At 38.0% G+C, this 23,269-nt stretch overlaps 1 protein-coding gene across 1 annotated transcript in view; it reads left to right on the top strand.

Annotated features, from left to right (window-relative positions):
- The window catches only part of OTOG (otogelin), a 168,740-nt gene that overhangs the window by 98,242 nt on the left and 47,229 nt on the right, over positions 1-23,269 (top strand). Inside the window, exons 34-39 of the mRNA XM_050955788.1 lie at positions 12,874-12,991; positions 13,611-13,690; positions 14,256-18,268; positions 18,974-19,142; positions 19,896-20,041; positions 21,602-21,691. Of these exons, the coding sequence (XP_050811745.1) occupies positions 12,874-12,991; positions 13,611-13,690; positions 14,256-18,268; positions 18,974-19,142; positions 19,896-20,041; positions 21,602-21,691 (4,616 nt within the window). The remainder of the gene's footprint in view (positions 1-12,873; positions 12,992-13,610; positions 13,691-14,255; positions 18,269-18,973; positions 19,143-19,895; positions 20,042-21,601; positions 21,692-23,269) is intronic.

The following is a 23,269-nucleotide window of genomic DNA, read 5'->3' as shown; positions in this document are numbered from 1 at the left end:
TAAACCTCTACTGTTAGGCACAGACAAAACTGAAACAGGCACTCACTTATCTGACAGAAGAGACCAACTGTATGCCTTATGGAGCACCCTGTTATCAAAACATTGAATTAAAGTGTTAATGGTGGCATTGTGAATCTGCCCATGTTTTGCGGTGCATTATGATGACAGCCTACTGCAGCTGTTGACTGGCACACTCCAACTTCATGAAAAATGACAGATTTTGTCATTGCCAAATGCCTGTTGCCTCCTGACAAATGTCTTTAATCACAGAGCTGCTGAAGTTTTGAATGGCAGAGTATATGGAGCTAATGCTATTACCAGAACGTTCGTAAAACATCTCAAGCAAAGGCCTCTTTTTGGACATAACAAAAATGTTTCCTTGGTCTTTTATCTTTGAGGAGGAATGGAGAAAGTAAAAAAGTGCTACAATTCTCAGTGGTCATGCATTAACGTAGAGTGGTATGGCTTTTCAAGTGTGAAGTCTTTGCCCTCCGGTCATTATGCCAAAAAATCCTATCTATGCTCATGGAAAACTGAAACAATTTACCTCAGCAAGTGGGATCAGATCGAATGATCAAGAGGCATTTCATTAATCACCACATCCGAAGGTTTGGGTTTCAGAGTTTTATAAGCAGAGAAACATAGAGCTCGAAACTTTCTCCTGCGTACTTTCACAGGGCTCAGTCTGCTGATGTAGGGTAATTACATGGTCTAAAAATACAGCAGCATTTGTTTAAGTTAATGGAAAAGTTACACTGGCTCCAGAGTGCAGAGGCAAAGGCAGATTGAGTTTCCTGCTGACTATTATAAATGCTTTGCATATTAGATCAGAAATTTTCCAACTGGGAACTGCTATTCCTGAGGAACCAGAGGGTAAATACTGGGAGGAGAATAATAGGCCCTCTAAATCCCTTGGCCAGAAAACTCTTCCAGAGTCCTCTTCATGTTCTATGACGCACGTTCAGAAGGAAGAATTTGTAATGATCCAATTGCCACAGCAATAGACACATACATATTTGTCTGAAGTCTGCTGAAGTCGCTCTTTCTAGTTTCATAGGAATAAATACTGTAGTATTGAAATGCATTAGATATAAATTAAACAGATGTGATGAAATACTGCAATATATTTTTCACAAATGACCACATGAATTTTTAAATGAAGTTGTTTCAACCATGCTCGTATTTGTCTTCTGCTCCTGTTCCTGAAAATGTTTGAGTGGTCATGTTGTTCATTGAATTTTAATATTCTGTGCACACATGTTCACAGGAAAACAAATTTTAAATTTGTATGTGCCAGAATTTGCACTAGCAGTGGATGCATGCTCATCCAATTGAGTAAAAGAAAGAAATCTTTATAAAGAACAGGAGTACTTGTGGCACATTAGAGACTAACAAATTTATTTGAGCATAAACTTTCGTGGGCTATAGCCCGCATCCAAAGAAGTACTCCTGTTCTTTTTGCAGATACAGACTAACATGGCTGCTACTCTGAAACCTGTCAAAAAGAAATCTTTGAGATTTACCTGATAAATCACATCTAAGTGCACAGGTCAAATGTCAAATAATAGCAGTCAATCCATAGAATAATACATTTGAATATTTTGAATAACAAATAAATGTGAGGAAATCACAATCTTTTCATAGATATATCTATTGTTCTGCAAACTTTTGTTCTTAATAAAACACTGCAATTTCTTACAACAGCTTTTCATCTGAGTATCTTAAAGGATTTTACTAATTTAGGTGTTTAACTATCTAATACCTCTGTGAGGAAAGCAGTAATATCCTCCTTTTTACTATGAGGGGACTGAGGAACAGAGAATTTTAGTGACTTGTCTAAGCTCACAAGGAAATTCCAGAATAGAACTCAGAAGAACTGAGTGCTAGACTTTTGTCGAGTGCACAAGACTTCACTTTGATAATTTGTTATTTTTGCAAATAATAATTTGAATAATTACTCAGACATATGCATGGAATGTAGTCAATGAGGGTCATATGTATTTCTGTTTTGAGACCAGAACTGGATCTTTCTTAGTTAATTTTAATGATTGTATCTTATACACCAAGAAAGGATGTTAAAAAACTGGAAATTAAATTGATTTTTTGAGATATAAAATTACTTTTTTTGATAAAAGCATCTTTCATGTTTTATCAAAATGTACATACAGTCTATCAGTTTTCATTTCGTTTATCTTTGTCTGTTTCTCTCTGAGAGACAAGATGGGTGAAGTGTTATCTTTTATTGGGCCAACTTCTGTTGGTGAAAGAGGCAAGCTTTTGTGCTTACACAGAGCTCTTCTTCAGGTCTGGGAAACATACTCAGTGTCACACAACAATGGAAGATATCCCTCTGGATAGGGCATACTTTTAAATGTCCTTTTTTAGTTATAATGAGGTGCTCTTGAATTTACACTGAGCTCTTCTGTTTTGTTTAAGTCCAAGTGTCATTATTCTGGGCCTGATGCTGAGGAACTACTGTGTACCTGCAAATCCCAAGTAAGTCAATGAGAACTACAGGTTCTCAGCATCTGTCAGCATCAAGCTGTCTTTACAGTGGCATCAGAACCTGCTATTTATATCACAAATGGGCATTTGACCTTCTGTGTTTGTATGAATAAGCAAGAAGAGATTAATTTGTTGTGATAGCAACAGTATATGCCTCAGAAATCACATCAATAGCTGTGAGGTAGCTAAGGCAATTATACCTGAGAGCTAGATAACTGTTTTTGGTTTTGATTATATTTTGACCAGGGAAGCAGTTCATTCTGCCAGTATTATTTGCCTACATGCTTCAGTGCAGGAGTTTAAAGTACATGAGCAGAGGTTATTGGTACTTGCATGTGAGTGGGCAGATAGTTTCATTCTCCTTAGCATGTATCTGAGGCACTAGCCAATCTAAGTGGTGAAGCAGTGTTGAGCTGCTGTTATAAATTGATAGTCATGACTAGCACTGCCTGCATTCTGAGAAGAAAATGAAAACTAACAGTAGCAAATTGTATCCTTGAACAGTGGAAAATCTAAAGCGAAAGAAATAAGGAAAGAGTTTGAAAACCTGAAAACAAAGTGAAGGCATTATCTATACATGTAAAAATCAGTGAGTCTTAGACTAATGGAAAAATAATTATCATTAAAACAATTAGGCATGTGCCTCCTGTGAGGTTTTCTGGCTGCTTTCCCACTCCCTCCAATATTCCTCCAGTCTTCCTGCCTGCCTGTTCAGTTCTTTCAGATGCTGCCTGATCCTCAGTACCCTTTCCTATGTACTTTTGCACTTTGTGGGCTTTTTGGATTTGGATTTTGCTTATGCTAAGCCAGTGTTTAGCAAAGCAAGGAAATGCTGTAGTTTCATGTGAGTGTATTTGCATCAGATATGTGCTCCTCTGTAAAGCGAGACACTACATTAGATGCATATTTATAAAGTCACACAGTGTAGTCAATTGCTGACTATATTTTACCTTCTTATTTGTGCAACAGAAAAATTGTAATAGAAGCAGACCAAGAGAGCAGGCATATAACTGGTGTATGGATTGCTGTAGGCAAGCTTGAGGCAAGCTGATCCTTCCATGTATTGAGCACCCTCAACTCCAACTGCAGCACTTAAGTCCTAGAGCCCAGCTTACTTTTGTATCTGTGATTTGTGTAATACCTTTGGTCATGAAACTGCACATTTAGATCCAAGTTTTGTCTGACTTTCAATCACTCCTGTGTGCTGCCTCCTCTCCCTAATTATTTCAATGCCTCCTATGAGGTAGGTAAATTAATATTACTATCCCCATTTCAAATGGGAAATCGAGGCCCAGAGACTCGGGTCACATTTTCAAGAGAGGACATCTATTTTGAGTGTTTCAGTTTTTGGGTGCCCAGTACTGAACACATAGGGCCTGATTTGAAGAAGTACTGAGCACCCCAAATTTTGGTTGAAGCCAACGAGAATGTTGGTTCCACAGCACCTCTGAACATCAGTCTCTACTTGACTTAAGCTGGATACTCAAAATTAGTGAACACTGAAAAATGTGGGTCTAAATGACTCAAGAGAACATCAAGTGCATCAGTTATAGGGTTAGGACTCAGGAGAACTGGGATCTCAGTGTCATTATTTATTCTCTAGGTCAGAATATAGAAAAATAGTAGGATATTTATGATCAAAGAACTAATTTCAGACGTTAGGAAAAAGGGAATTAATATGTTAAAACCTATGGCATTGTGTATAGAGAAAGTATTTCGCCAATATCCAAACAGCTGTGACAGAGCTAAATATGGTGTTTGATAAAATATATACAAATACTGCAAAGTATATGCCCCAATTCACATTAGAAATTTCTGTACTAACACGTTCATCAGCTGTGACTGACCTACTAAGGTGTTCAGCTCTTCCTCAGGTAGTAGAAACATGGGTTTGGTTGGCATGTAAACTGGAATGATTGTCATCCAGAGAATAACTCCTTATTCTGTTAAGGATCTGTCATTTCACTGGATAGAAAGCAAATTATAATAGACTTCATCAGAAGATATGTGGTTTCCTTCAAATGCCATGACAAATCCTTGATAGAGAAACATATAAAACCTCTGATGTAAAAAGCTTAGCTCATTGTCAGTAAAATGAACAGCACTACTTTGTTGTGAGTGAACTGCAGTATCACCCAAAATACAATAAAGTGCAAGATGTTAGAGGAAGACTGTAAGCACTGTAAACATGGGAAGCATGACATGGAAATGGCTGATTAGTGTCATATGGCAACATAAAGTGCAGGTACTGTGATACAGATGAAATCCACAGTATCAGAAGCACATATAAAGAAGTTACATTTTATATTATGGGGGAACACTAGCTATAGTGACAATAAAAGTCTAGGTCCACTGTGGAATTTAATTTCTATAATTGATATAGGAGAGAGAAAAGTTTTTGTACCAGGCTGCAGAAATGGGTGCATAAGTGACTTTATTGATTTTTTTTCCCCCTGGTGTTCCTTAATCCTTATCAATATTACTGTTCATAAACTGTATAGAGCAGTGGTGAAATGGAGAGGCAGAGGGGTCTAGTGAAGAGGGCACTGGATTAGGAGTCAGGAGACCTGAGTTCTGCTGTGTGATCTCAGGCAAGTCACTTCACCTCTATGTGCCTCTGTTTCCCATCCCAAGTTTGGTCTATTTAGACTGGAAACTCTTTGGGTCAGGGACTGTCTTTACTGTGTTTGTATGGTGCCTGGCATAATGTATCACTAATCTGATTTGGGGCCTCTAGACACTCCAAATAAGAATAATTAATAATAAACAGAAGTAGAAATTTAATTGGCCCTATGTGACTTACAACTGAGATACACTTAACATAGTTCTCATGCTGGCTTAAGCACAGCATGAATTACTGCTGTGGTAACATAAAGAGTGTGGATGTAGTAGGTGGGCTCATTTTCTGTGTGCTTTAGTCTTATGAGGTGCTGCTGAGCATATTGTAGAATGTGCTGATCTCCTGTTACAGTCTGTGGTAACTGAAGGTGTTCTGTGCTGTACTGGGTGGAAGGACTCCACCAGTTGCTTCAGTCTGCTCTAGTTTCTGGCCATCAGTTTGTAGACACAGGAGTAAGATGTCAAAAACTGTATAATGCAATGCAGTGATCAAAACCCCAGAGAAAATTAACATGATTTGCCTGGCAAGAAAACATGTAACGTCTCAAATTGCAACATTAGTTGCTCAGGGATACAACCTGGTAGGGAATTTATTGCACTCATTTGGAAATGGTGCTAATTAGGGCTGTCAAGTGATTAAAAAATTAATCATGATTAATCACACTGCTAAACAATAATAGAATACCATTTATATAAATATTTTTGGATGTTTTCCACATTTTAAAATATATTGATTTCAATTACAATACAGAATACAAAGTGTACAGTGCTCACTTTATATTTATTTTTATTATAAATATCTGCACTGTAAAAATGAAAAATAGTATATTACAATTCAATTAATACAAGTACTGTAGTGCAATCTCTTTATCATGAAAGTTGGACTTACAAATGTAGAGTTATGTACAAAAAATAACTGAATTCAAAAACAAAACAATGTAAAACTTTAGAGCCTACAAGTCCACTCAGTCCTATTTCTTATTCAGCCAATTGTTCAGACAAAAAGTTTGTTTTCATTTGCCAGAGATAATGCTGCCCACTCTTCTTGTTGACAATATCCCCTGAAAAGTGAGAACAGGTGTTCGCATGGCACTGTTGTAGCTGGCATTGCAAGATATTTGTGCCAGATACGCTAAAGATTCATATGTCCCTTCATGCTTCAGCCACCATTCCAGAGGACATGCTTCCATGCTGATGATGGGTTCTTCTCGATTAAAAATCCAAAGCAATGCAGACCGACGCATGTTTATTTTAATCATCTGAGTCAGATGTCACCAGCAGAAGGTTGATTTTCTTTTTTGGTGGTTTGGGTTCTGTAGTTTCCACATTGTAGTGTTGCATTTTTAAGACTTCTGAAAGCATGCTTCACACCTCATCCTTCTCAGATTTTGAAAGGTACTTCAGATTCTTAAATCTTGGGTCGAGTGTTGTAGCTACCTTTAGAAATATCACATTGGTACCTTCTTTGCATTTTGTCAAATCTGTCTTGAAAGTATTCTTAAAATGAACAACATACTGGGTCATCATCCGAGACCGCTGTAATATGAAATATATGTCAGAATGCAGATAAAACACAGAGGAGGAGACATACAGTTCTCCTCCAAGGAGTTCAGTCACAAATTTAATTAATACATTTTTTTTTTTTTAATGAGCATCATCAGCATGGAAGCATGTCTTCTGGAATGGTGGCAAAACCATGAAGGGGCATACGAATGTTTAGCATATCTGGCATGTAAATACCTTGCAATGCCAGCTACAAAAGTGCCATGCGAATGTCTGTTCTTACTTTCAGGAGTCATTGTAAATGAGAAGCGGGCTGCATTATCTCTCATAAATGTAAACAAACTTGTTTGTCTTAGCGATTGGCTGAACAAGAAGTAGGGCTGAGTGGACTTGCAGGCTCTAAAGTTTTACATTGTTTTGTTTTTGAGTGCAGTTATGTAACAAAAAAAATATCTATCCTTGTAAGTTGTGCTTTCATGATACAAGTACTGTATTTCAATCTCTTTATGAGGTGACTTGAAAAAATACTATTTCTTTTTTACAGTGCAAATATTTATAATAAAAATAACAAAGTGAGTACTGTACACTTTATGTTCTGTGATTTAATTGAAATAATTGTTTCAAAATGTAGAAAACCATCTAAAATATTTAATACATTTCAATTGGTATTCTATTGTCTAACAGTGTGATTAAAACTGTGATTAATCACAATTTTTTTAATTGCGATTAATTTTTTTGAGTTATTCGCATGAGTTAACCATTATTAATCAACAGCCCTAGTGCTAATGAATCTTAAGGCACAAGGGCTCCCAAAATATGACTTGTAGCTTATGACACAAATTGGCTGCAGCAATATTGTGTTTAGAAGTCATTTGATCTGGATAGGCAGGTTAACGCACTAGACAGGTAGGAGTCACATCTGATGATATTACAATGAATAAGGGAAGTGATGAATTCACACCACCCCAGCTGGAGCCCAGAAAGGCTAGAGCCTCAAGGAGTCCTAATCCTTCTCTGAGCTTCAGGGTGTGCAAGGGACAAGGAATGCACAGGCTTCACCATCCATTAGGATGATGTACCCTGCTTTTGCCTGGTGTGACTGGGCCATTATATAGATTGTGTTATAGGTGGGAAAAGACTTGTCCCCTATTAATGTGTGCACAGGACTGCAGTTATGACTGGCCTTTGTCTGGTGTGCACAGTAAAGGGGAAAGGCTCACATATTACACAGTTAGGACCCAGTACAAGTACATAGATAGTGTGACAGGGTCAGGACAGATGGCTACAGGAGCGTGTTAGAAGGTAGATATATTAGTCCCAGATTAAGTAGATCCCTTTTCCCTGGGTAAGGTAACGGGCAGTTCCAGAACAAGCAGGAACTTACTGGAATCAATTAAGGCAGGCAGGCTAATTAAGACACCTGAAGCCAATTAAGAAGAAACTGCTAGAATCAATTAGGACAGGCTGGCTAATCAGGGCACCTGAGTTTAAAAAGGACCTCACTTCAGTTTGTAGTGTGCATGCAAGGAACTGGGAGCAAGAGGCACTAGGAGCTGAGAGTGAGAAGGCATGTTGCTGGAGGATTGAAGAGTACAAGCATTATCAGACACCAGGAGAAAGGTCCTGTGGTGAGGATGAAGAAGGTGTTAGGAGGAGGCCATGGGGAAGTAGCCCAGGGAGTTATAGCTGTCGCACAGCTGTTCCAGGACGCACTCTACGCAGCTGCAGTCCACAGGGCCCTGGGCTGGAACCTGAAGTAGAGGACAGGCCTGGGTTTCCCCCAAACCTCCCAACTCCTGATCAGACACAGGAGGAATTGAGGGGAAGGTCTCTGGGCTGTTCCCTGACCCACATGGTGAATCTCTGAGGTGAACAAATCCGCCAATAAGCACAGGGCCTACCAAGACAGAGGAGGAACTTTGTCACAATAGATACATGCTTCCCCTCAACACTTCTGCACAAGTGCTAGTCACAATCTGGCCCTAACTGTGTATGTATTTTCCCATAATTTTTCAATGCAGTTTGCCCGAGTCAGATATTTTGGCACAATCTCCCTCAGTACTCTACTCTCATACAGCTTTTTGGGTTAATCTAGTTTTCTCCCAAGGGATAACTATAATATTGCTTTCTGATCACTGGAAGGTATATCCTTCTTCTAATCCATCCCTCTGGAGGCATTTTAGTAGCTGACATGAGTGATTAGATGCATTCGTTTTGTAATTTACACACTTACAAAAATCCAGCTTTGCTCAGTTTAACCTTCTCATTTGTCTGAAATTCCCTGACTGGAATGGGAGATCTCCAGTGGCCACACAATTTTAATTTGCCAAGTGTTTACTCAGCAACATTCATAATTTCACCCACTACCTACCCATGTTTTCTGAGAAATGGAGAACAGACATGCACCCCTGTATTACTAGATGCTGTCTGAAAATGTCGTTCATATGAGGCGCTTGGCACATGCCTTCAAGTACTCAGTTTTCCAGATTTTACACATAGAGAAAGTATGTAATTTAAACGTGTGTTACCATTCCCTCGACTTGTCTGTTTAGTGTTATAAGGTGTACTTGTGAGTGATTTGAGAATAAAGTACTGTAAAATATGGGTAAATGCTCATAGTCATCTAGAGCAGGGGTTCTCAACTTTTTTCTTTCTGAGGCTCCCCCAACATGCTATAAAAACTCCACGGCCCACTTGTGCCACAACAACTGTTTCTGCATATAAAAGCCAGGAACAGTGTTGGGGACAGCAAGCAGGGCAATTGCCTGGGGCCCCATGAAGCTAAGTTGCTCAGGTTTCAGCTTCAGCCCTGGGTGGTGGGCCTCGGGGCCCTGGGTTTCAACCCCACGCGGTGGGGTTTTGGCTTTCTGCCCTGGGCCCCAGCAAGTCTAATGCTGGCTTTGCTTGGTGGACCCCCAGGGAACTACTGATCTAGATCATCTAATAATTTCAGAAAACCTCCAGTGTCTGTCCCATTCTGGAATTATAAAGTGCAGAAACACAGGCAAAAATAAGTAAATATTTATTCTGGGAAATGGGAAATAAAAGAATATTTAAGGTATTTTCTCCAGTTCTGGTTACTGTTTTAATAGAATATTTCAAGCACACACTTTGTCTATCTACTTTGCTCATGAACATCTTAAAAAAGGAAATAACATCTTTTTTTTTGGTTGTTGCTTAGTATGGTGATATGTCTTGCTGAGATTGGTGGGATATAATTCAGGGCTTTCTATTATGTAAAACATCCTGGGAATTCAGTCAGGATGTGTGGTTTGTTTGTTTGTTTTAATGTGAGCATGTCTGGATTATATATAGGCTTGGAAGAATTAGATTTTTATAGGTAAATGGCAGTAAATATGGATTTCACTGTACTCACAAACCAATGAGAAAATATTTCCATTGATAATTGAAATTAACACATAGGCATGGTAAGAAAAATGCTACTTGAGAACTTAAGGATATTTACTTTGTATATTTTGACAAGTTGATGTTGACAATTTGTGTTTTAATGGTTATAAAGCTGTAACTGTTTGGATCTCAACATCTGTTGTCATTAAATAATTATTGTCTGACATACACCCCTTCCATAATTTCCTGCACCTATGAACATTTAAATACATAAACATTTTACAATATTGCTTACAATACATCTATATTATTTGTCAAAATTATAAAATAAAAATTGAATTTTGCCAAGCCTAGTTTATATAGCAACCACGGTTATGAACCTGGGACACTGAGTTTACTACACAGCTATGAAACCCATACATTACTTGGTTAGAAATATATGCTTTCTAAAGAACTTTGGGCTTGATTTTTAGAAGGGTTGAATGCTTGCAACTCTGTTTGAAGTTACTGGGATATGTAGGTGCTCAGACCTAATCTGTTTGGCTTTTATCTAATTTTGAATGTAGAACATATAACGCATGGCTCCTGCCTGCATATCAGCTCTGTTACACAGAATATAAAAACCTGCGCATTTAGTGAAAATTGTGTGTAAAGTATTCCCTCCTCCCATCACTATCAGATTTAAGCAACTGCAGATTCTCCCACTGGAACAGGATACACATGCTTAATAATTTACAGCAAATGTAATTTAGTAAATTCACTTGCTACTACAATAAAACCAGTGTTTCTCATAGAAATAGCATTTCAGGGATATTATACAGACTGGTATTGTTAGAGGATAACACTAGGTGGCAACAGGTACACTCAATATAGAAAATGGGGAAGATATTAAAACTTGATTTACACATTCTCTTCTGCTCTATGAGAATTATTATTTTTATCAAGCAAAAGGGGACTTGTATTACTAGTAATAGTATAACAACTACCCATAAGTGCAGATGTACCTAGGCTGAAGAGACAAATTTTTGACATCTTTTGGAAGAGAGTCACATGTCTCTAAACAAGTGTAAAATAGCAGTGAATTAAAGAGCCTGATACTTCACACTCCTCACTGAAGCTAATATCAGTGGGAGCTTTTTCAGGACAGAAGTCTTGAATATCACCCTAAAAATAGGATCGTACATGGTAGCAAAACATATTTTCAAGTAATAAACACTGCTCCCCAATCTCTAACTCAAACGTTCTGTGTGGTGCAACTGCTCTGCATCAGGTTGCCCAGGTAGCATAATCTGGCCTGGTGTTCAGTTTAACCTGCTAAGGAAGGCTCATATAATGCACTCTTTCCTTGCTCCCACTGCCAGTGCGACCAGAGAAAAGGGGCTTGGGCTTGGATACCAGAATGATATTGTGACCGCTGGATACATTTTTGGTTTCCTATAGTTGTTGAAGTCTAGCAGATCATTGAAAAGCCCTGAGGCTCATCTAACACGGCACAGGGGGACTTGTGTGCAAACAGATAGCGCAGGATCAGGCTAGCGCAAAGGAGAACTTCAAGCAATTCTAGCTTTGTAATGAAAGAGATGCTGGGGCTCAAACAGTTTTTTTTATTTTCAGAACTGATGCAGCAAAGCCAGAGGTGCCGGGTTATAAATTACCAGGCTTAGAGGTGCCAGGACTCAGCCCTGCCACAAATTAAGCACTGGCCTTCAATTATGTGTGTGTGTGTGTGTGTGTGTGTGTGTGTGTTGTTTTCTTAACACTTCCTCTATGAAATGGCATCATTATTTAATAAATCTGTGAAACACTACTTATTAATGAAAATTTCCTAATTTTCTTCTCTGGCTCATGCACAAGAATTTCACACTTTCCCTAACTGCTTTTGCTATTTGTATGTCAATTTTGTGATTTTAATACCTTTTAATAAACACTGTTCTGCAAAGATGCTACTGAGGTGATGCAGGTGATTTTTTAAATTCACCATAGTATCGCTTTCATTTAACAGGACACCCTTTTTTAAAGTAATGTGTGAACTGTGATTGTAGTTTTCCAAGATTTGGAGTGGTGCTTGATCGTGATAAATAGGAAAAATCTATATTACTTTTACTGTTTCTGTACTGCCTTTTTACTGTTTCTGAAACGATCAACCATTAAGAATGTATTTTTTAAATGTAATGATTTCTAATTACTTGCTTGTTTGAAATGGTGTTTCAGTTTTCCTCTAAAGTAAAAGCTATCGCACTGTACAAACTTTTTGGAAAGTCTCCTTGTGTTGCCTAATTTTGAACACCAAATAGACTACTCTTGCTGATGCAACCTCTTTTAAAAAATATCATTAAAGTAGCACATTAAATAAAGTAGCATGTTCTTCTAAGGCTTTCATAGTAATGATCTTACTGAATCAACATTATTCACATTGGTGTCATGTTGTTTCCCCGCTGAAAATTCACAACAGTTCAGCCAGTTATCAGAAAAGTTATATAGTTTATTCTTTTATGAAGATTGTTTTATAAATATTGCTGAATTTTCTGTTAATTCTTGCTGCACTGTCAGTCTTCAAGTTGTTTTAGTATGCACTAGAAATAGATGTCAACTAGAATACAATGTCACATTTTCTACTGCATAGTGTAAAACAGTTTGCATGTGTAATATACAGTGGATACACTTAATGTTCATTCCAGTTTCAGAGATATTAAAAGCTTCAGAGATATCCCCCATTTTAAATACAGTTTATAGAAATAGTAATATTTCTAAAACCAAAATGAACCTTTTAAGTGTGCTCACTATAGTGTGTACATGTGTGTATTTTTAAAATATATATATATACACACATTTATATGCGTGTATATGCATATTGTTATGTATATATTTCTCTGTATGATAAATAATGTATTCTTCCAGATGCCAAATTTAAATTTCCAGCCCATTCTACGTGTGAATGGCGTTATGATGCCTGTACAAGCCCCTGTTTCAAAACATGCAGAAACCCTTTGGGACAAAACTGTCAGGATATACCAAAGTAAGTATCTGCATTTTTCTAGAATAGAAGTATGTAATGGTAAGTACATATGACACTGGATATAGTTCAGTGCCATGGTACCATATTCATTAATCAAAATTCAATGAAGGAGGAAGTAGTGGAATTGTAGCCATTGTGGTAGCTACATTAAAGTGATGCCCTTGAATGGCAGTAATCTTTCAGGATAGTGGGTATCCTAAATTAAGAGCATTTTTGAAAAGATGTGGTAGTCAGCTAATGTCAAATAGTTCTGGCCCTGCTCCTCTCATGATGGCATTGCAGCAACCATATCTGTCCCTAACAAAACTATTGAACAAAATTTTATTCCAGAGGGCAATGGCTCTCTGGTATTTCTAAATGAAAATCTTTATTATTGGAAGGACCGACAATCATTCCAAAGATAGAGAATTACATAGTTCACATGTTAGCTCAGATCTGCAAGAATGGAAACATGGTCAGCTGCATCTTGAAGAAATGTCCTGAGCTGATGAGAACTAGAAAGGTCCATTATCAGGGTCCTGTGCCTTAAATTATTTAGAAATGTAGAATGCTTTCTTAAAATTTAATACTTTGTCTATAACCGACTGCTTGAATAGTTAATACTATGTTTCTCTTTTAGAGTGGAAGGATGTGTCCCCATGTGTCCTCTCCATATGGTGTTGGATGAAGTCACTCAAAGATGCGTGTATTTTGAAGATTGTATGTTTAAAAATTTTCACTTCGTTATGTTTAATTTGATACTTAATTTATGGCATTATTAGATACCTAAACTAGTATAGCCAGAATTTTCAAACATGGTGTCCAAAGTTAGACATCAAAGTCCATATTTAGGGACCTACGTAAATGGCCTGATTTTTCAGAGATTTTGAGTCCTGGCAATATATCAGTGAAAATTAGGTCTCTTACTTAAGTGACCCAATGCAGTTTTTACATTTCTAATTTTAGATGCCCAAGTTCATAAATTTTGAGTTATCATTTAACATGCTTTTCAGTTGAAACAAATTTCTTTCCTAAAATATAAGACAAATTATAAAGAAAATTAAGAGGTTCCTTTTTCATAAATTTGCAGTAACATTAAATATATAGTCAATGCCTTCCCTAACTTTTTTTTCTTAGAAGCTCTAAAAAATATTAGAAACCGGAAGAAAGGAAAAAAAAATAAGATAGGACTAGATGACTTAATATGGATCCCTTCCACCTCTAATAGCTTAATGATTCCAGTATAATGATTCACAAAGTAACATCTATTTTTGTCTGGTTTTAGGCATTGAGCCTTCAGTTGATGTTCGGCCTTCACCATCCACTATGAGAACACCAACTCTTTCACATGTAACTTCCAGTTCTTTCAATGTCTCAGTTGCAGCAGTTCTGAGTAAAGTAGTAACTTCATCTCCTGTACCTGAAACAAAAGACACAAAAACAACACATGCATCAAAGTGGCAATTCAGTGCAACCATAGAAAAAACTAAATTTTCAACTGTTCTTATTCCTAATACAACAGTTTTAACCACAACTATATCACCAAATATTTCGACATATTCAGCTGGAGCTACATCATTCGGCAAAAGCACTATTGCAATGCCTGTATCACCAAAATCTAATATAAGCTTCCCTTCAGTACTTGATGTTTTTCCACTGACAACTCCTGCCACTACAGAAATCTCTACAGGTATACAAGCAATGAGTGGTACCACTGCTAAGGTACTGAGTGCTACAGAGCCTGAAACTGTAACTACAACACATGCAGTGACTGAAATCACTGAAACAGAAGGCAAACCAACATCTACTTTTATTTTAGCTGGGACATCGTCAATAATAAGAGTAACAGAATCACCAGTCACAACTACTGCAATATCGGAAACATCAGAAATAGGAATACGTCCCACAGTGGAAACAAAACTAAAACCAGAAAAAACTATAGCCCCTTACTTGGTATCAGCCACAGAACAAACCACCACATATTTCACCAAATACACTATGTCACCATCTTTGGAAATCTCTTATGCACCAACAACAAATCAAACAAGAACTTCAGAAGGAACAAAACCAAGTACTGAACAAACTTCTTCCATATTAGCTAATGTCACTGAAACTTCATTTTCTCCTCTGATTACTACATTATTTACACTGAAGCCACCAATGACTTCAGAAACAACAAAAGGAACAGTTGCTTTAACCAAAGAAGAAACAAAGACCACGTTTTCCCTGCTATCTACACACCCTGTTCCATTATTACATGTAACACTGTCAGTTACTGAAACTCCTACATATATGGTTCAAAACTTGACAGGTAGTGCAGGGGTATTCCTTGCCACAACTCATGGTGCAAAGACAGCAACTCTGCAAACTAAAGAGATGTCACCGTTGTTGTCATCATCATCCTCAGGAATAACTGGCTTCCTATTTACAACTGATGAAAAAGAAATAATACAAGCAACCACAAGTGTGAAGCAGCCATCAAGTTCATATTTTTCTCCATATTCACTGTATTCTAGTTCAACTACAACTGCAAAACCCAGCACTCTTCCTACAAAAAGGCCTTCATTGTCCGATATAAGTGCTGCTTCTCCAGCTTTAGCAGAATCAAAAGAAACTTTGCAAACAGCATCAACTACTGAATATACACCATTCATAGTTCTAAATATGACAGAAACCCTGACTACTTTATACACTAAATATCCTGTTTCATCTCCTACTGCCAGAGCTATTCCTTTGTCCACAAAAGTAACATCTAAAATAATAGGCCCCTATGAATTATCAGCAATGTCAACTACATTCTCACAAAGAACATCTACTAAATACAAATCACCTCTATTTCTTAATACAACAAAAATGAGCATTGCACCCTACACTATTAGAATGACATCAGCAACAAAAACATCTGCTTTAGCAAAAGAAATCATGGATTTGGTCCCTACAATTCCATTGGTAACTAAACAATTGGAAACAATGCAAACAACATTCATCACTGAATCTCCATATACTCTTCTTAATGAGACTGAAACAACAAGGATCATTGTCCATCCAGATGAAGCACAAACAGAAAAAATTACTAGTGTGCATACCAGAAAGCCAGCTACATTTTCGTCACCACCAGCAACCTCCCAACCGCCTTTCACTACTCTGCTTCCACTATCCACATTTAGAAAAGAGATATCAACGACAGCCACTAGTTCTATTCACACATCATCTGAAGCTACTGTTACAATGACTGTAACTTTATACCCAAGAACATCAGTAGTAAAATCTACTTTTTCAACAGAAGGAAAGACTCCCCATTTGACTGCCTCAACCATATCCACTATAGAAGAGCAACCAAGTTCATTAACATCACCATCACCTGCGGAACTGCCAGCAAAAGTCACTTTGAATATTACTGATGCCACAGTATCCCCATACTCTGAATTCAGCAGCAGACTAATAACTAGTAAAAAAGTGACAGCAGTCAAAGAAAAGTCAACTTTGCCCACTTCTGTTACACCTCCATTAACAAAGTCACCTCACATATTCCCTACCGCTCAGCATCTGGCAGGGACATCCGTTTCCCCATACACTTTATCACAAAAAATACCTAAGGAGCTAGCCACTTCAAAGCACCCAGTACAGATTGAAACAGTTTCCACAGTCTCAAAGCCTACAGTTAAAACCATCACAGAAACAATAAAACAAACAGCATCTACAACTCAAATATCATTAATCAAAGATTATGCCTCCTTTGCTACAACTTCAGTAGGTACTTCCTCTGTTCAATCTTCATCAGCAGTGATGGTTTCTCCACAGATCAGAGAGGAATCTGCTATACCACGTTTCACTACCAAATTAACAATAGAACATATTCCTTCAACTCCCAAACCTTATTTGGAAAGCAAAAAAAGTACCACAATTTACCAGCCTCCAACAGAAATTTTGACCACCACTATTCATCCAAAAGCTGTCTTTAGTACAACAGAATCTATAGGAGAATTCACCACCTTGTACCCATTCCTAACTACCTCCCGACCTGCAGTGGCTCTTTCAACATTATCTCCTACCTCAGTAGTTCCAGCTAAAGTTCTTTTGACTACTGAAAAAGAGTCATCCTTAACTGATACTGTCGTGCAGACTTACGTACCAGGAACTGCCTCAGCTTTGCAGACAAAACTCCCAACTTCAACCAGAAAAAAAATAGATTTGACTGTCAGCACAAGACCCCTCTCTTTTTCATCGAAAGTAATTACAACTTCATCACCATTAGCTACAATGAAAAAAGAATTTCCATCATTTACTACCCAAAAGTCAGATTCCAGTTTTGAATCCACAAAGCAGACAGCAGTTACTGAACCAATAGTTTCTAGTCAGACACCTACAGTCTCTATAGCCATATTTCCTTTATCAAATTTAACATCTCCATCACTTATTCTACCAGAAACATCAGAAACTCCCATCACAATGGAGGAGGAGTCATTAGCAGGTGCCCTTTTAACACCAGTGATCTCAACAGCATCCACGTCAATGGGCAAAAGTGCTACAGAAAAGACTGTGGTGTTGTCTAAGCATGTGCCACTTTCAACTACTTCCTACAGTTGCACATTCCAACCAGGAACAGTGTTACCAGCTACCACACGTTCTTCGACTACAGCCATTGTTTTAGCACCTTCATCAGTAAGTAGTGTAACAGCGGAAAACATCACTACAACATCAGCTACTTCAGGGAAAACAGCAGCAATAAGAGAAGCCCTCACCACCTCATTGTTTTCAGGGAAACCCATGTATTTTTCTGTTGCTTCAGAAACAGAAAAAGCCATCACCTCTGAAACAGCAGAGCCTGCAGGGCCGGTCCTGGTTACAAAATCCCAGTCTCTTTATACGCCAGGCGTCACAGATTTGATTACCCCCACCTTAAAAACAACACAGACGTTTCATTCTCCATATTTCACAAATATAACTGCTGTGCCTCCTAAACTAGGTGTATCGGTTTTGTCCACCATATATTCATCCTCTGAGCAAAAAACTGCCTCTTCTAGTGCTGCATCATCAGGCACTATTCAAACTCCAAAACTCGGAACACTGTCTGTAACTGAGGTCCACACACCCTCAGAGAGTCCGATGTTAATGATGCCAACCCACTCAAATGCTACAATGGCTGCATCAGTTCCTTCATTTGCCTATTTATCTACCAAACCACTTCATGAGTCTGCTACAGAGTATTCTGGTGGACTAACAGCTGAAGGTATCTCAGGAGTCACAGCATCAGTTTTCATGCCAGCTAGAGAAACAGCAACGCTCCAAACTTGTGTAGTGAGTAACGTTGTTCATGGTTATCTCTCTGCCCATCTGTAAATAGATGGGAATGTAGATTTATGTATGGATAAGTTCCCTTACCAGTAGTGCTGAAATAATTATTTATGTGCCATATACTTTTATATTCAGTATTAAAAATATCTATCAAACTATGGGGCCAGATACCTATCTCAATTACATGTGAGTAAATCTGGAGGAACTCCATTGCACTTAGTGGATTTCATAATTACTGCAATGTAATGCTGTTTTGGACCTCAGTTTCCAAAAGGGGTGATTTTTCATGGAATACCTTTGGCACCATGTGCCATTTATGTTCCTCAGTAGAAGAGATCTTTTGAACCACAATCTACCACTTTCTGGCAGATTGTTTCCTGTCATGACTATTCCCTAAACTTACTCAGCTATCTTTGCCATCTCTATGAGCCTTGCATACTTCTTTTCTGTATTTCTGCCTGATGTATTGTCTAAAATCAATAATGTTGTTCTGGAATTTAGAACAGAACCGTGGTTTTGTACCATCTTCACAAATTGTGTAACTTTCAGTGGTGCTGAGCACCTGCAGCTTCCATTGCCTTCACTGGGGTTTGCGAGTGTTCAGTGTCCCTGAAAATCAGGCCTACTTGTCTTTTCAGTAAGCTTTCTGCAAAGTTGTGTCTTTAGTTTGACAAGAATGGTAACCTATGTCTTTTAAATATGTCTTAGCCAATTACAGAGAATGAGTGCATAAAACACATTTGCTTGAATGGACAACTAATCCAAGTTAACAAGTCACAGAACTGCCCTTACAATGCAACTCAGCCCAGCTGTGGAGTTCTAGGGCTCGCTGTTCAGATCAATGGTGACAAATGCTGCCCAAAATGGGAATGTGCATGTAAGTTTTACTTACATAGTACTTACATTAATTCAGTTTTATAACAAATTATTGAATTTATAAGCAGATTAAGAATTAAAGTTTCTATTTTCTGGACTCTGGAATAGGAATAGAAGATCGAGTTTATATACATCTTCTCCAGGTTACTCATTGCTTAATACAGCATAGAAGCCTAATTTTACTTCAGTCAAAGGCAAAGCTTCTGTTGACTTAAATGAGAACAGCGTTAGATCCATAGTAGCAAACAACTGGTGCAAGTAACTGCCCAGGGTCTTTTGATTTGTAATGACTGAGAGTAGAACTCTGGGCCCTTTGAAGCACAAATACTTTAGCAGTAGGGCTGGAAAGGAAGCTAACTTTCCACTAGAGCTCCCGGTCCAGGAGCAAAACTAGAAGGGGAAGCAACTCAAGGTCCAATGTGACTACTACTTGTAGTGGCTCCATAACTTTTAGTAGCTTGTGGTCCATGAAAATCCACAGACTATATCTGTATTAGTCATATGAGTCAAATTCTATTCTTGGATGCCTGCAAGAGGCTCCTATTGAAACATGCAGAATTTAGATCTTTACTGTCCAAAGAATAGCACAAAAATACAAAAAAATAGCTGAAAATGTTTTGCCGAGTTAGTAAACCCTTAGAGGAAATAAGATTAAATCATACATTTATGCAATTTTATTTGCATGCTTTATATTGCTCACCAAAACAAGGAAATAAGTTAGGAAATGTCTTTATTTTATTTATTTTTTAACTAGGTCGTTGCACATTTTTCTCTGATCTGAGCTTTGTAAGCTTTGATGGGAATCATTTGGCTTTATTTAAAGAGGCAGCCTACGTTATTAGCCAAACTCAAGATGAAACTATAACCATCCATATCCTTGACTGCCGAAACACCAACATGGTAACTAACTCTGTTTTTATTCTTTATGCCCTCGCTTGCTAAACAAGGTTAAACAGTACAGTGAATAAAAGTTTACTCTACGAAGTTTTTATTGTATATGCTTATACATAAAGTAATATGGGATTTTTAAATTACAAATTATTAAAATACATTTTAAATATCTCTGTTTAAAAGAATACTGCTTTTCTTTTTTCACCTTATTGCATATGCATAATTTCTCATGACATTACTGCAGGATTAATGGTTAGTCAGTGTTGACCTCATAGTACAGATGGCAGAACTGAAATATTGAGAGGTTAAATGATTACATATATGTGTCACACACAACTATCCAGGTCTATAATAATGTGTTAAACACTTCAGTAGAGTAAATGCCAACTTTGTGTATCTTTCTTTATATGGCTTCACTGTGGGAAACTCCTGTATTTAGAATTAAACAGACTGTAGTGATCCCCTCTACATTCTGTTGTATGAAGTCTGCAGGGTGATAATTAACACGTGAACTCCCTCTGGGCTCTCACCCTGTCATATATTTGCAGGCTACCTGCATCTTAGAATATATGAATCTCAACAGCTTAATGCAGAGACTTCTGCATTGCAAATTACCAAACTCAAACTTCAAAGACAAAGGTTCATAGGAATTGCCACACTGGATCAGACCAGCAGTCCAACTAGCCCAGTATCTACTCTCTAAAAGAGACCAGTGCCAGCTGTTTCACAGAAGAGTGCAAGAAACCCTGAAGGAAGCAGTTACAGGAGAACTTGCCCCTCAGGATAGTTCTGTCCTGCTCCCCAGTAGTTTAGACATTGGCTTATGACCTGAAAATGGGAGTTTGTACTTCCCAAACCCTTTGTTTCCTCCCCAATCTTTACTATTATAAATGGACATTCTTGTTACCCATATAAATATCTGGCTCGTTTATAAACCCGTCTGAGTATTTGGCCTCAATGATATCTTGTGGCAATGAGTTCCAGTGGCTAATTATGCAGTGTGTGAAAAAGTATTTTCATTTATGATGTTTGAATTTGCTACCTATCAGTTGCATTGAATATCCCTAATTCTTGTGTTACAAGAGGGTAAATGGAATTATGCATACATTCCTGATATGACTTTCCTAGAAAACTTCTTGTTTTTGTGTACGTTTATCTTTCCCCCTCAAATATGTGTCTACCTTAAGGAAAACAGTTTGAATCTTTTCAGTTTCTCTTCATGTGATTCTTTTCCATGCCCCTAATCAGTGGTGTTGCTGTGTATGAACTCCTTGTATTTCAGCTTTTGAAATGTGATGGTTTAACACAGTTTTCCAGAACATAATAAATTGACACATTTAATGTAGACATCCTGAAGGAATGTTATTTAAATGAACATTATTCCACAAACATAGCTCATACAAAGAAAGAAATTCTTCGTTAATCTGTATAAACTTCATTCAGCAGATGTGTTCCTCTTTCAAAAACTGAACATGCCCCTAGTGTCCCATTACTTAAAAATACTAAATAATTAGCATGTAAAAATATTCACATCTTAACTAAATTTCAAAATTTTTGCTTTCTCTGCAGAGTCACTTAAACTTGACTTCACTGTGCCTGGCAATGCTGAATTTAACATATTTGTCAAACCAAATCATCGTTGATCGTTTAAACAGAAAAGTAAGTTCTTGGGGATTTTGTTTGTTTATTTGGTTCTCTCTTGCTATTTACATAGTATTTTACTTTCCCCTTAATAGAATAAGAGATTCTAAGGCCATTGTGATCTAATCTGACCTGCTGTATACCACAGGTCATAGAACATCCCCAAAATAATTTGTCTTTTAGAAAAAACATCGAATCTTGATTTAAAAATTGCCAGTGATGAAGAATCCACTACTATCCCTGGTAAATTGTGTAAAAGTTAATTACTCATACCATTAAAAATTTCTTATTTCCAGACTGAATGGGTCTAGTTTCAACTTCTAGACATTGGATAGTGTTATACCTTTCTCTGCTAGATTGAATAGTTGTTCCCCATGTAGGTATTGTGACAAAGTTCCTCCTCTACCTTGGTGGGTCCTGCGCTTATTGGCAGATTTGCTCACCTCAGTGACCTTCCCCACAGTCTGGATCAACTCCTCCTGTGTCTGATCAGGAGTTGGGAGGTTTGGGAGGAACCCGGGCCTGCCCTCTCCTCCGGGTTCCAGCCCAGGGCCCTGTGGATTGCAGCTGTCTATAGTGCCTCCTGTAACAGCTGCATGACAGCTACAACTCCCTGGACTACTTCCCCATGGCCTCCTCCAAACACCTTCTTTATCCTCACCACAGGACCTTCCTCCTGGTATCTGATAACACTTGTACTCCGTAGTCCTCCAGCATCACACCCTCTCAGTCTCAGCTCCTTGTGCCTCTTGCTCCCAGCTCCTCACACACACTTCCTCTCCTCTAGCTCCTCCCCACCTGACTGGAGTGAGCTCCTTTTAAACCCAGGTGCCCTGATTAGTCTGCCTTGATTGGCTGCAGGTGATCTAATCAGCGTGTCTGCCTTAATTGGTTCTAGCAGGTTCCTGATTACTCTAGTGCAGCCCCTGCTCTGGTCACTCAGGGAACAGAAAGCTACTCACCCAGTGACCAGTATATTTGCCCTCTACCAGACTCCTGTACCTGACTGGTTTGAGTCCGTCACAGTACTTACAGACTGATCAACTCACCCCTTAAATTTCTCTTTATTAAATTAAATACATTGAGCTCCTTGACTCTATATCACTATAGGGCATGTTTTCTAGTCTTTTGCTTATTCTTGTGATTCTTCACTGAACCCCCTCCAGTTTATCAACATGCTTCTTGTATTGTGGGCATCAGAACTGGACACAGTATTCCAGCAGTGGTCACACCATTGTCAAATACAGAGGTAAAATAACCCCTCAACTCCTACTCAAGAGTCCCTTTTGTACATCCCAGGATCATATTAGCTCTTTTGGCCCTGGTGGGAGCTCATATTCAACTGATTATCCAGAACAACCCCCCAAAAATCTTTTTCAGAATCTTTGCTTCCCAGGATAGAATTCCCCATTCTCTAAGTATGGCTTAATTTCTTTGTTCACAGATTTACATATTTACATTTAGCCATATTAAAATTCATATTGTTTGCTTGCACCCAGTTTCCCAAGTGATTGTAGATTGTTCTGAATCAGTGACATGTCCTCTTTATTATTTACAACTCCCCAATTTTTGTGTCATCCACAAACTTTATCAGTG

The sequence above is a fragment of the Gopherus flavomarginatus genome, chromosome 5 (genome assembly GCF_025201925.1).
Source record: "Gopherus flavomarginatus isolate rGopFla2 chromosome 5, rGopFla2.mat.asm, whole genome shotgun sequence".
Lineage (NCBI taxonomy): Eukaryota > Metazoa > Chordata > Testudines > Testudinidae > Gopherus > Gopherus flavomarginatus.
This window is presented reverse-complemented; position numbering and strand designations above follow the sequence as displayed.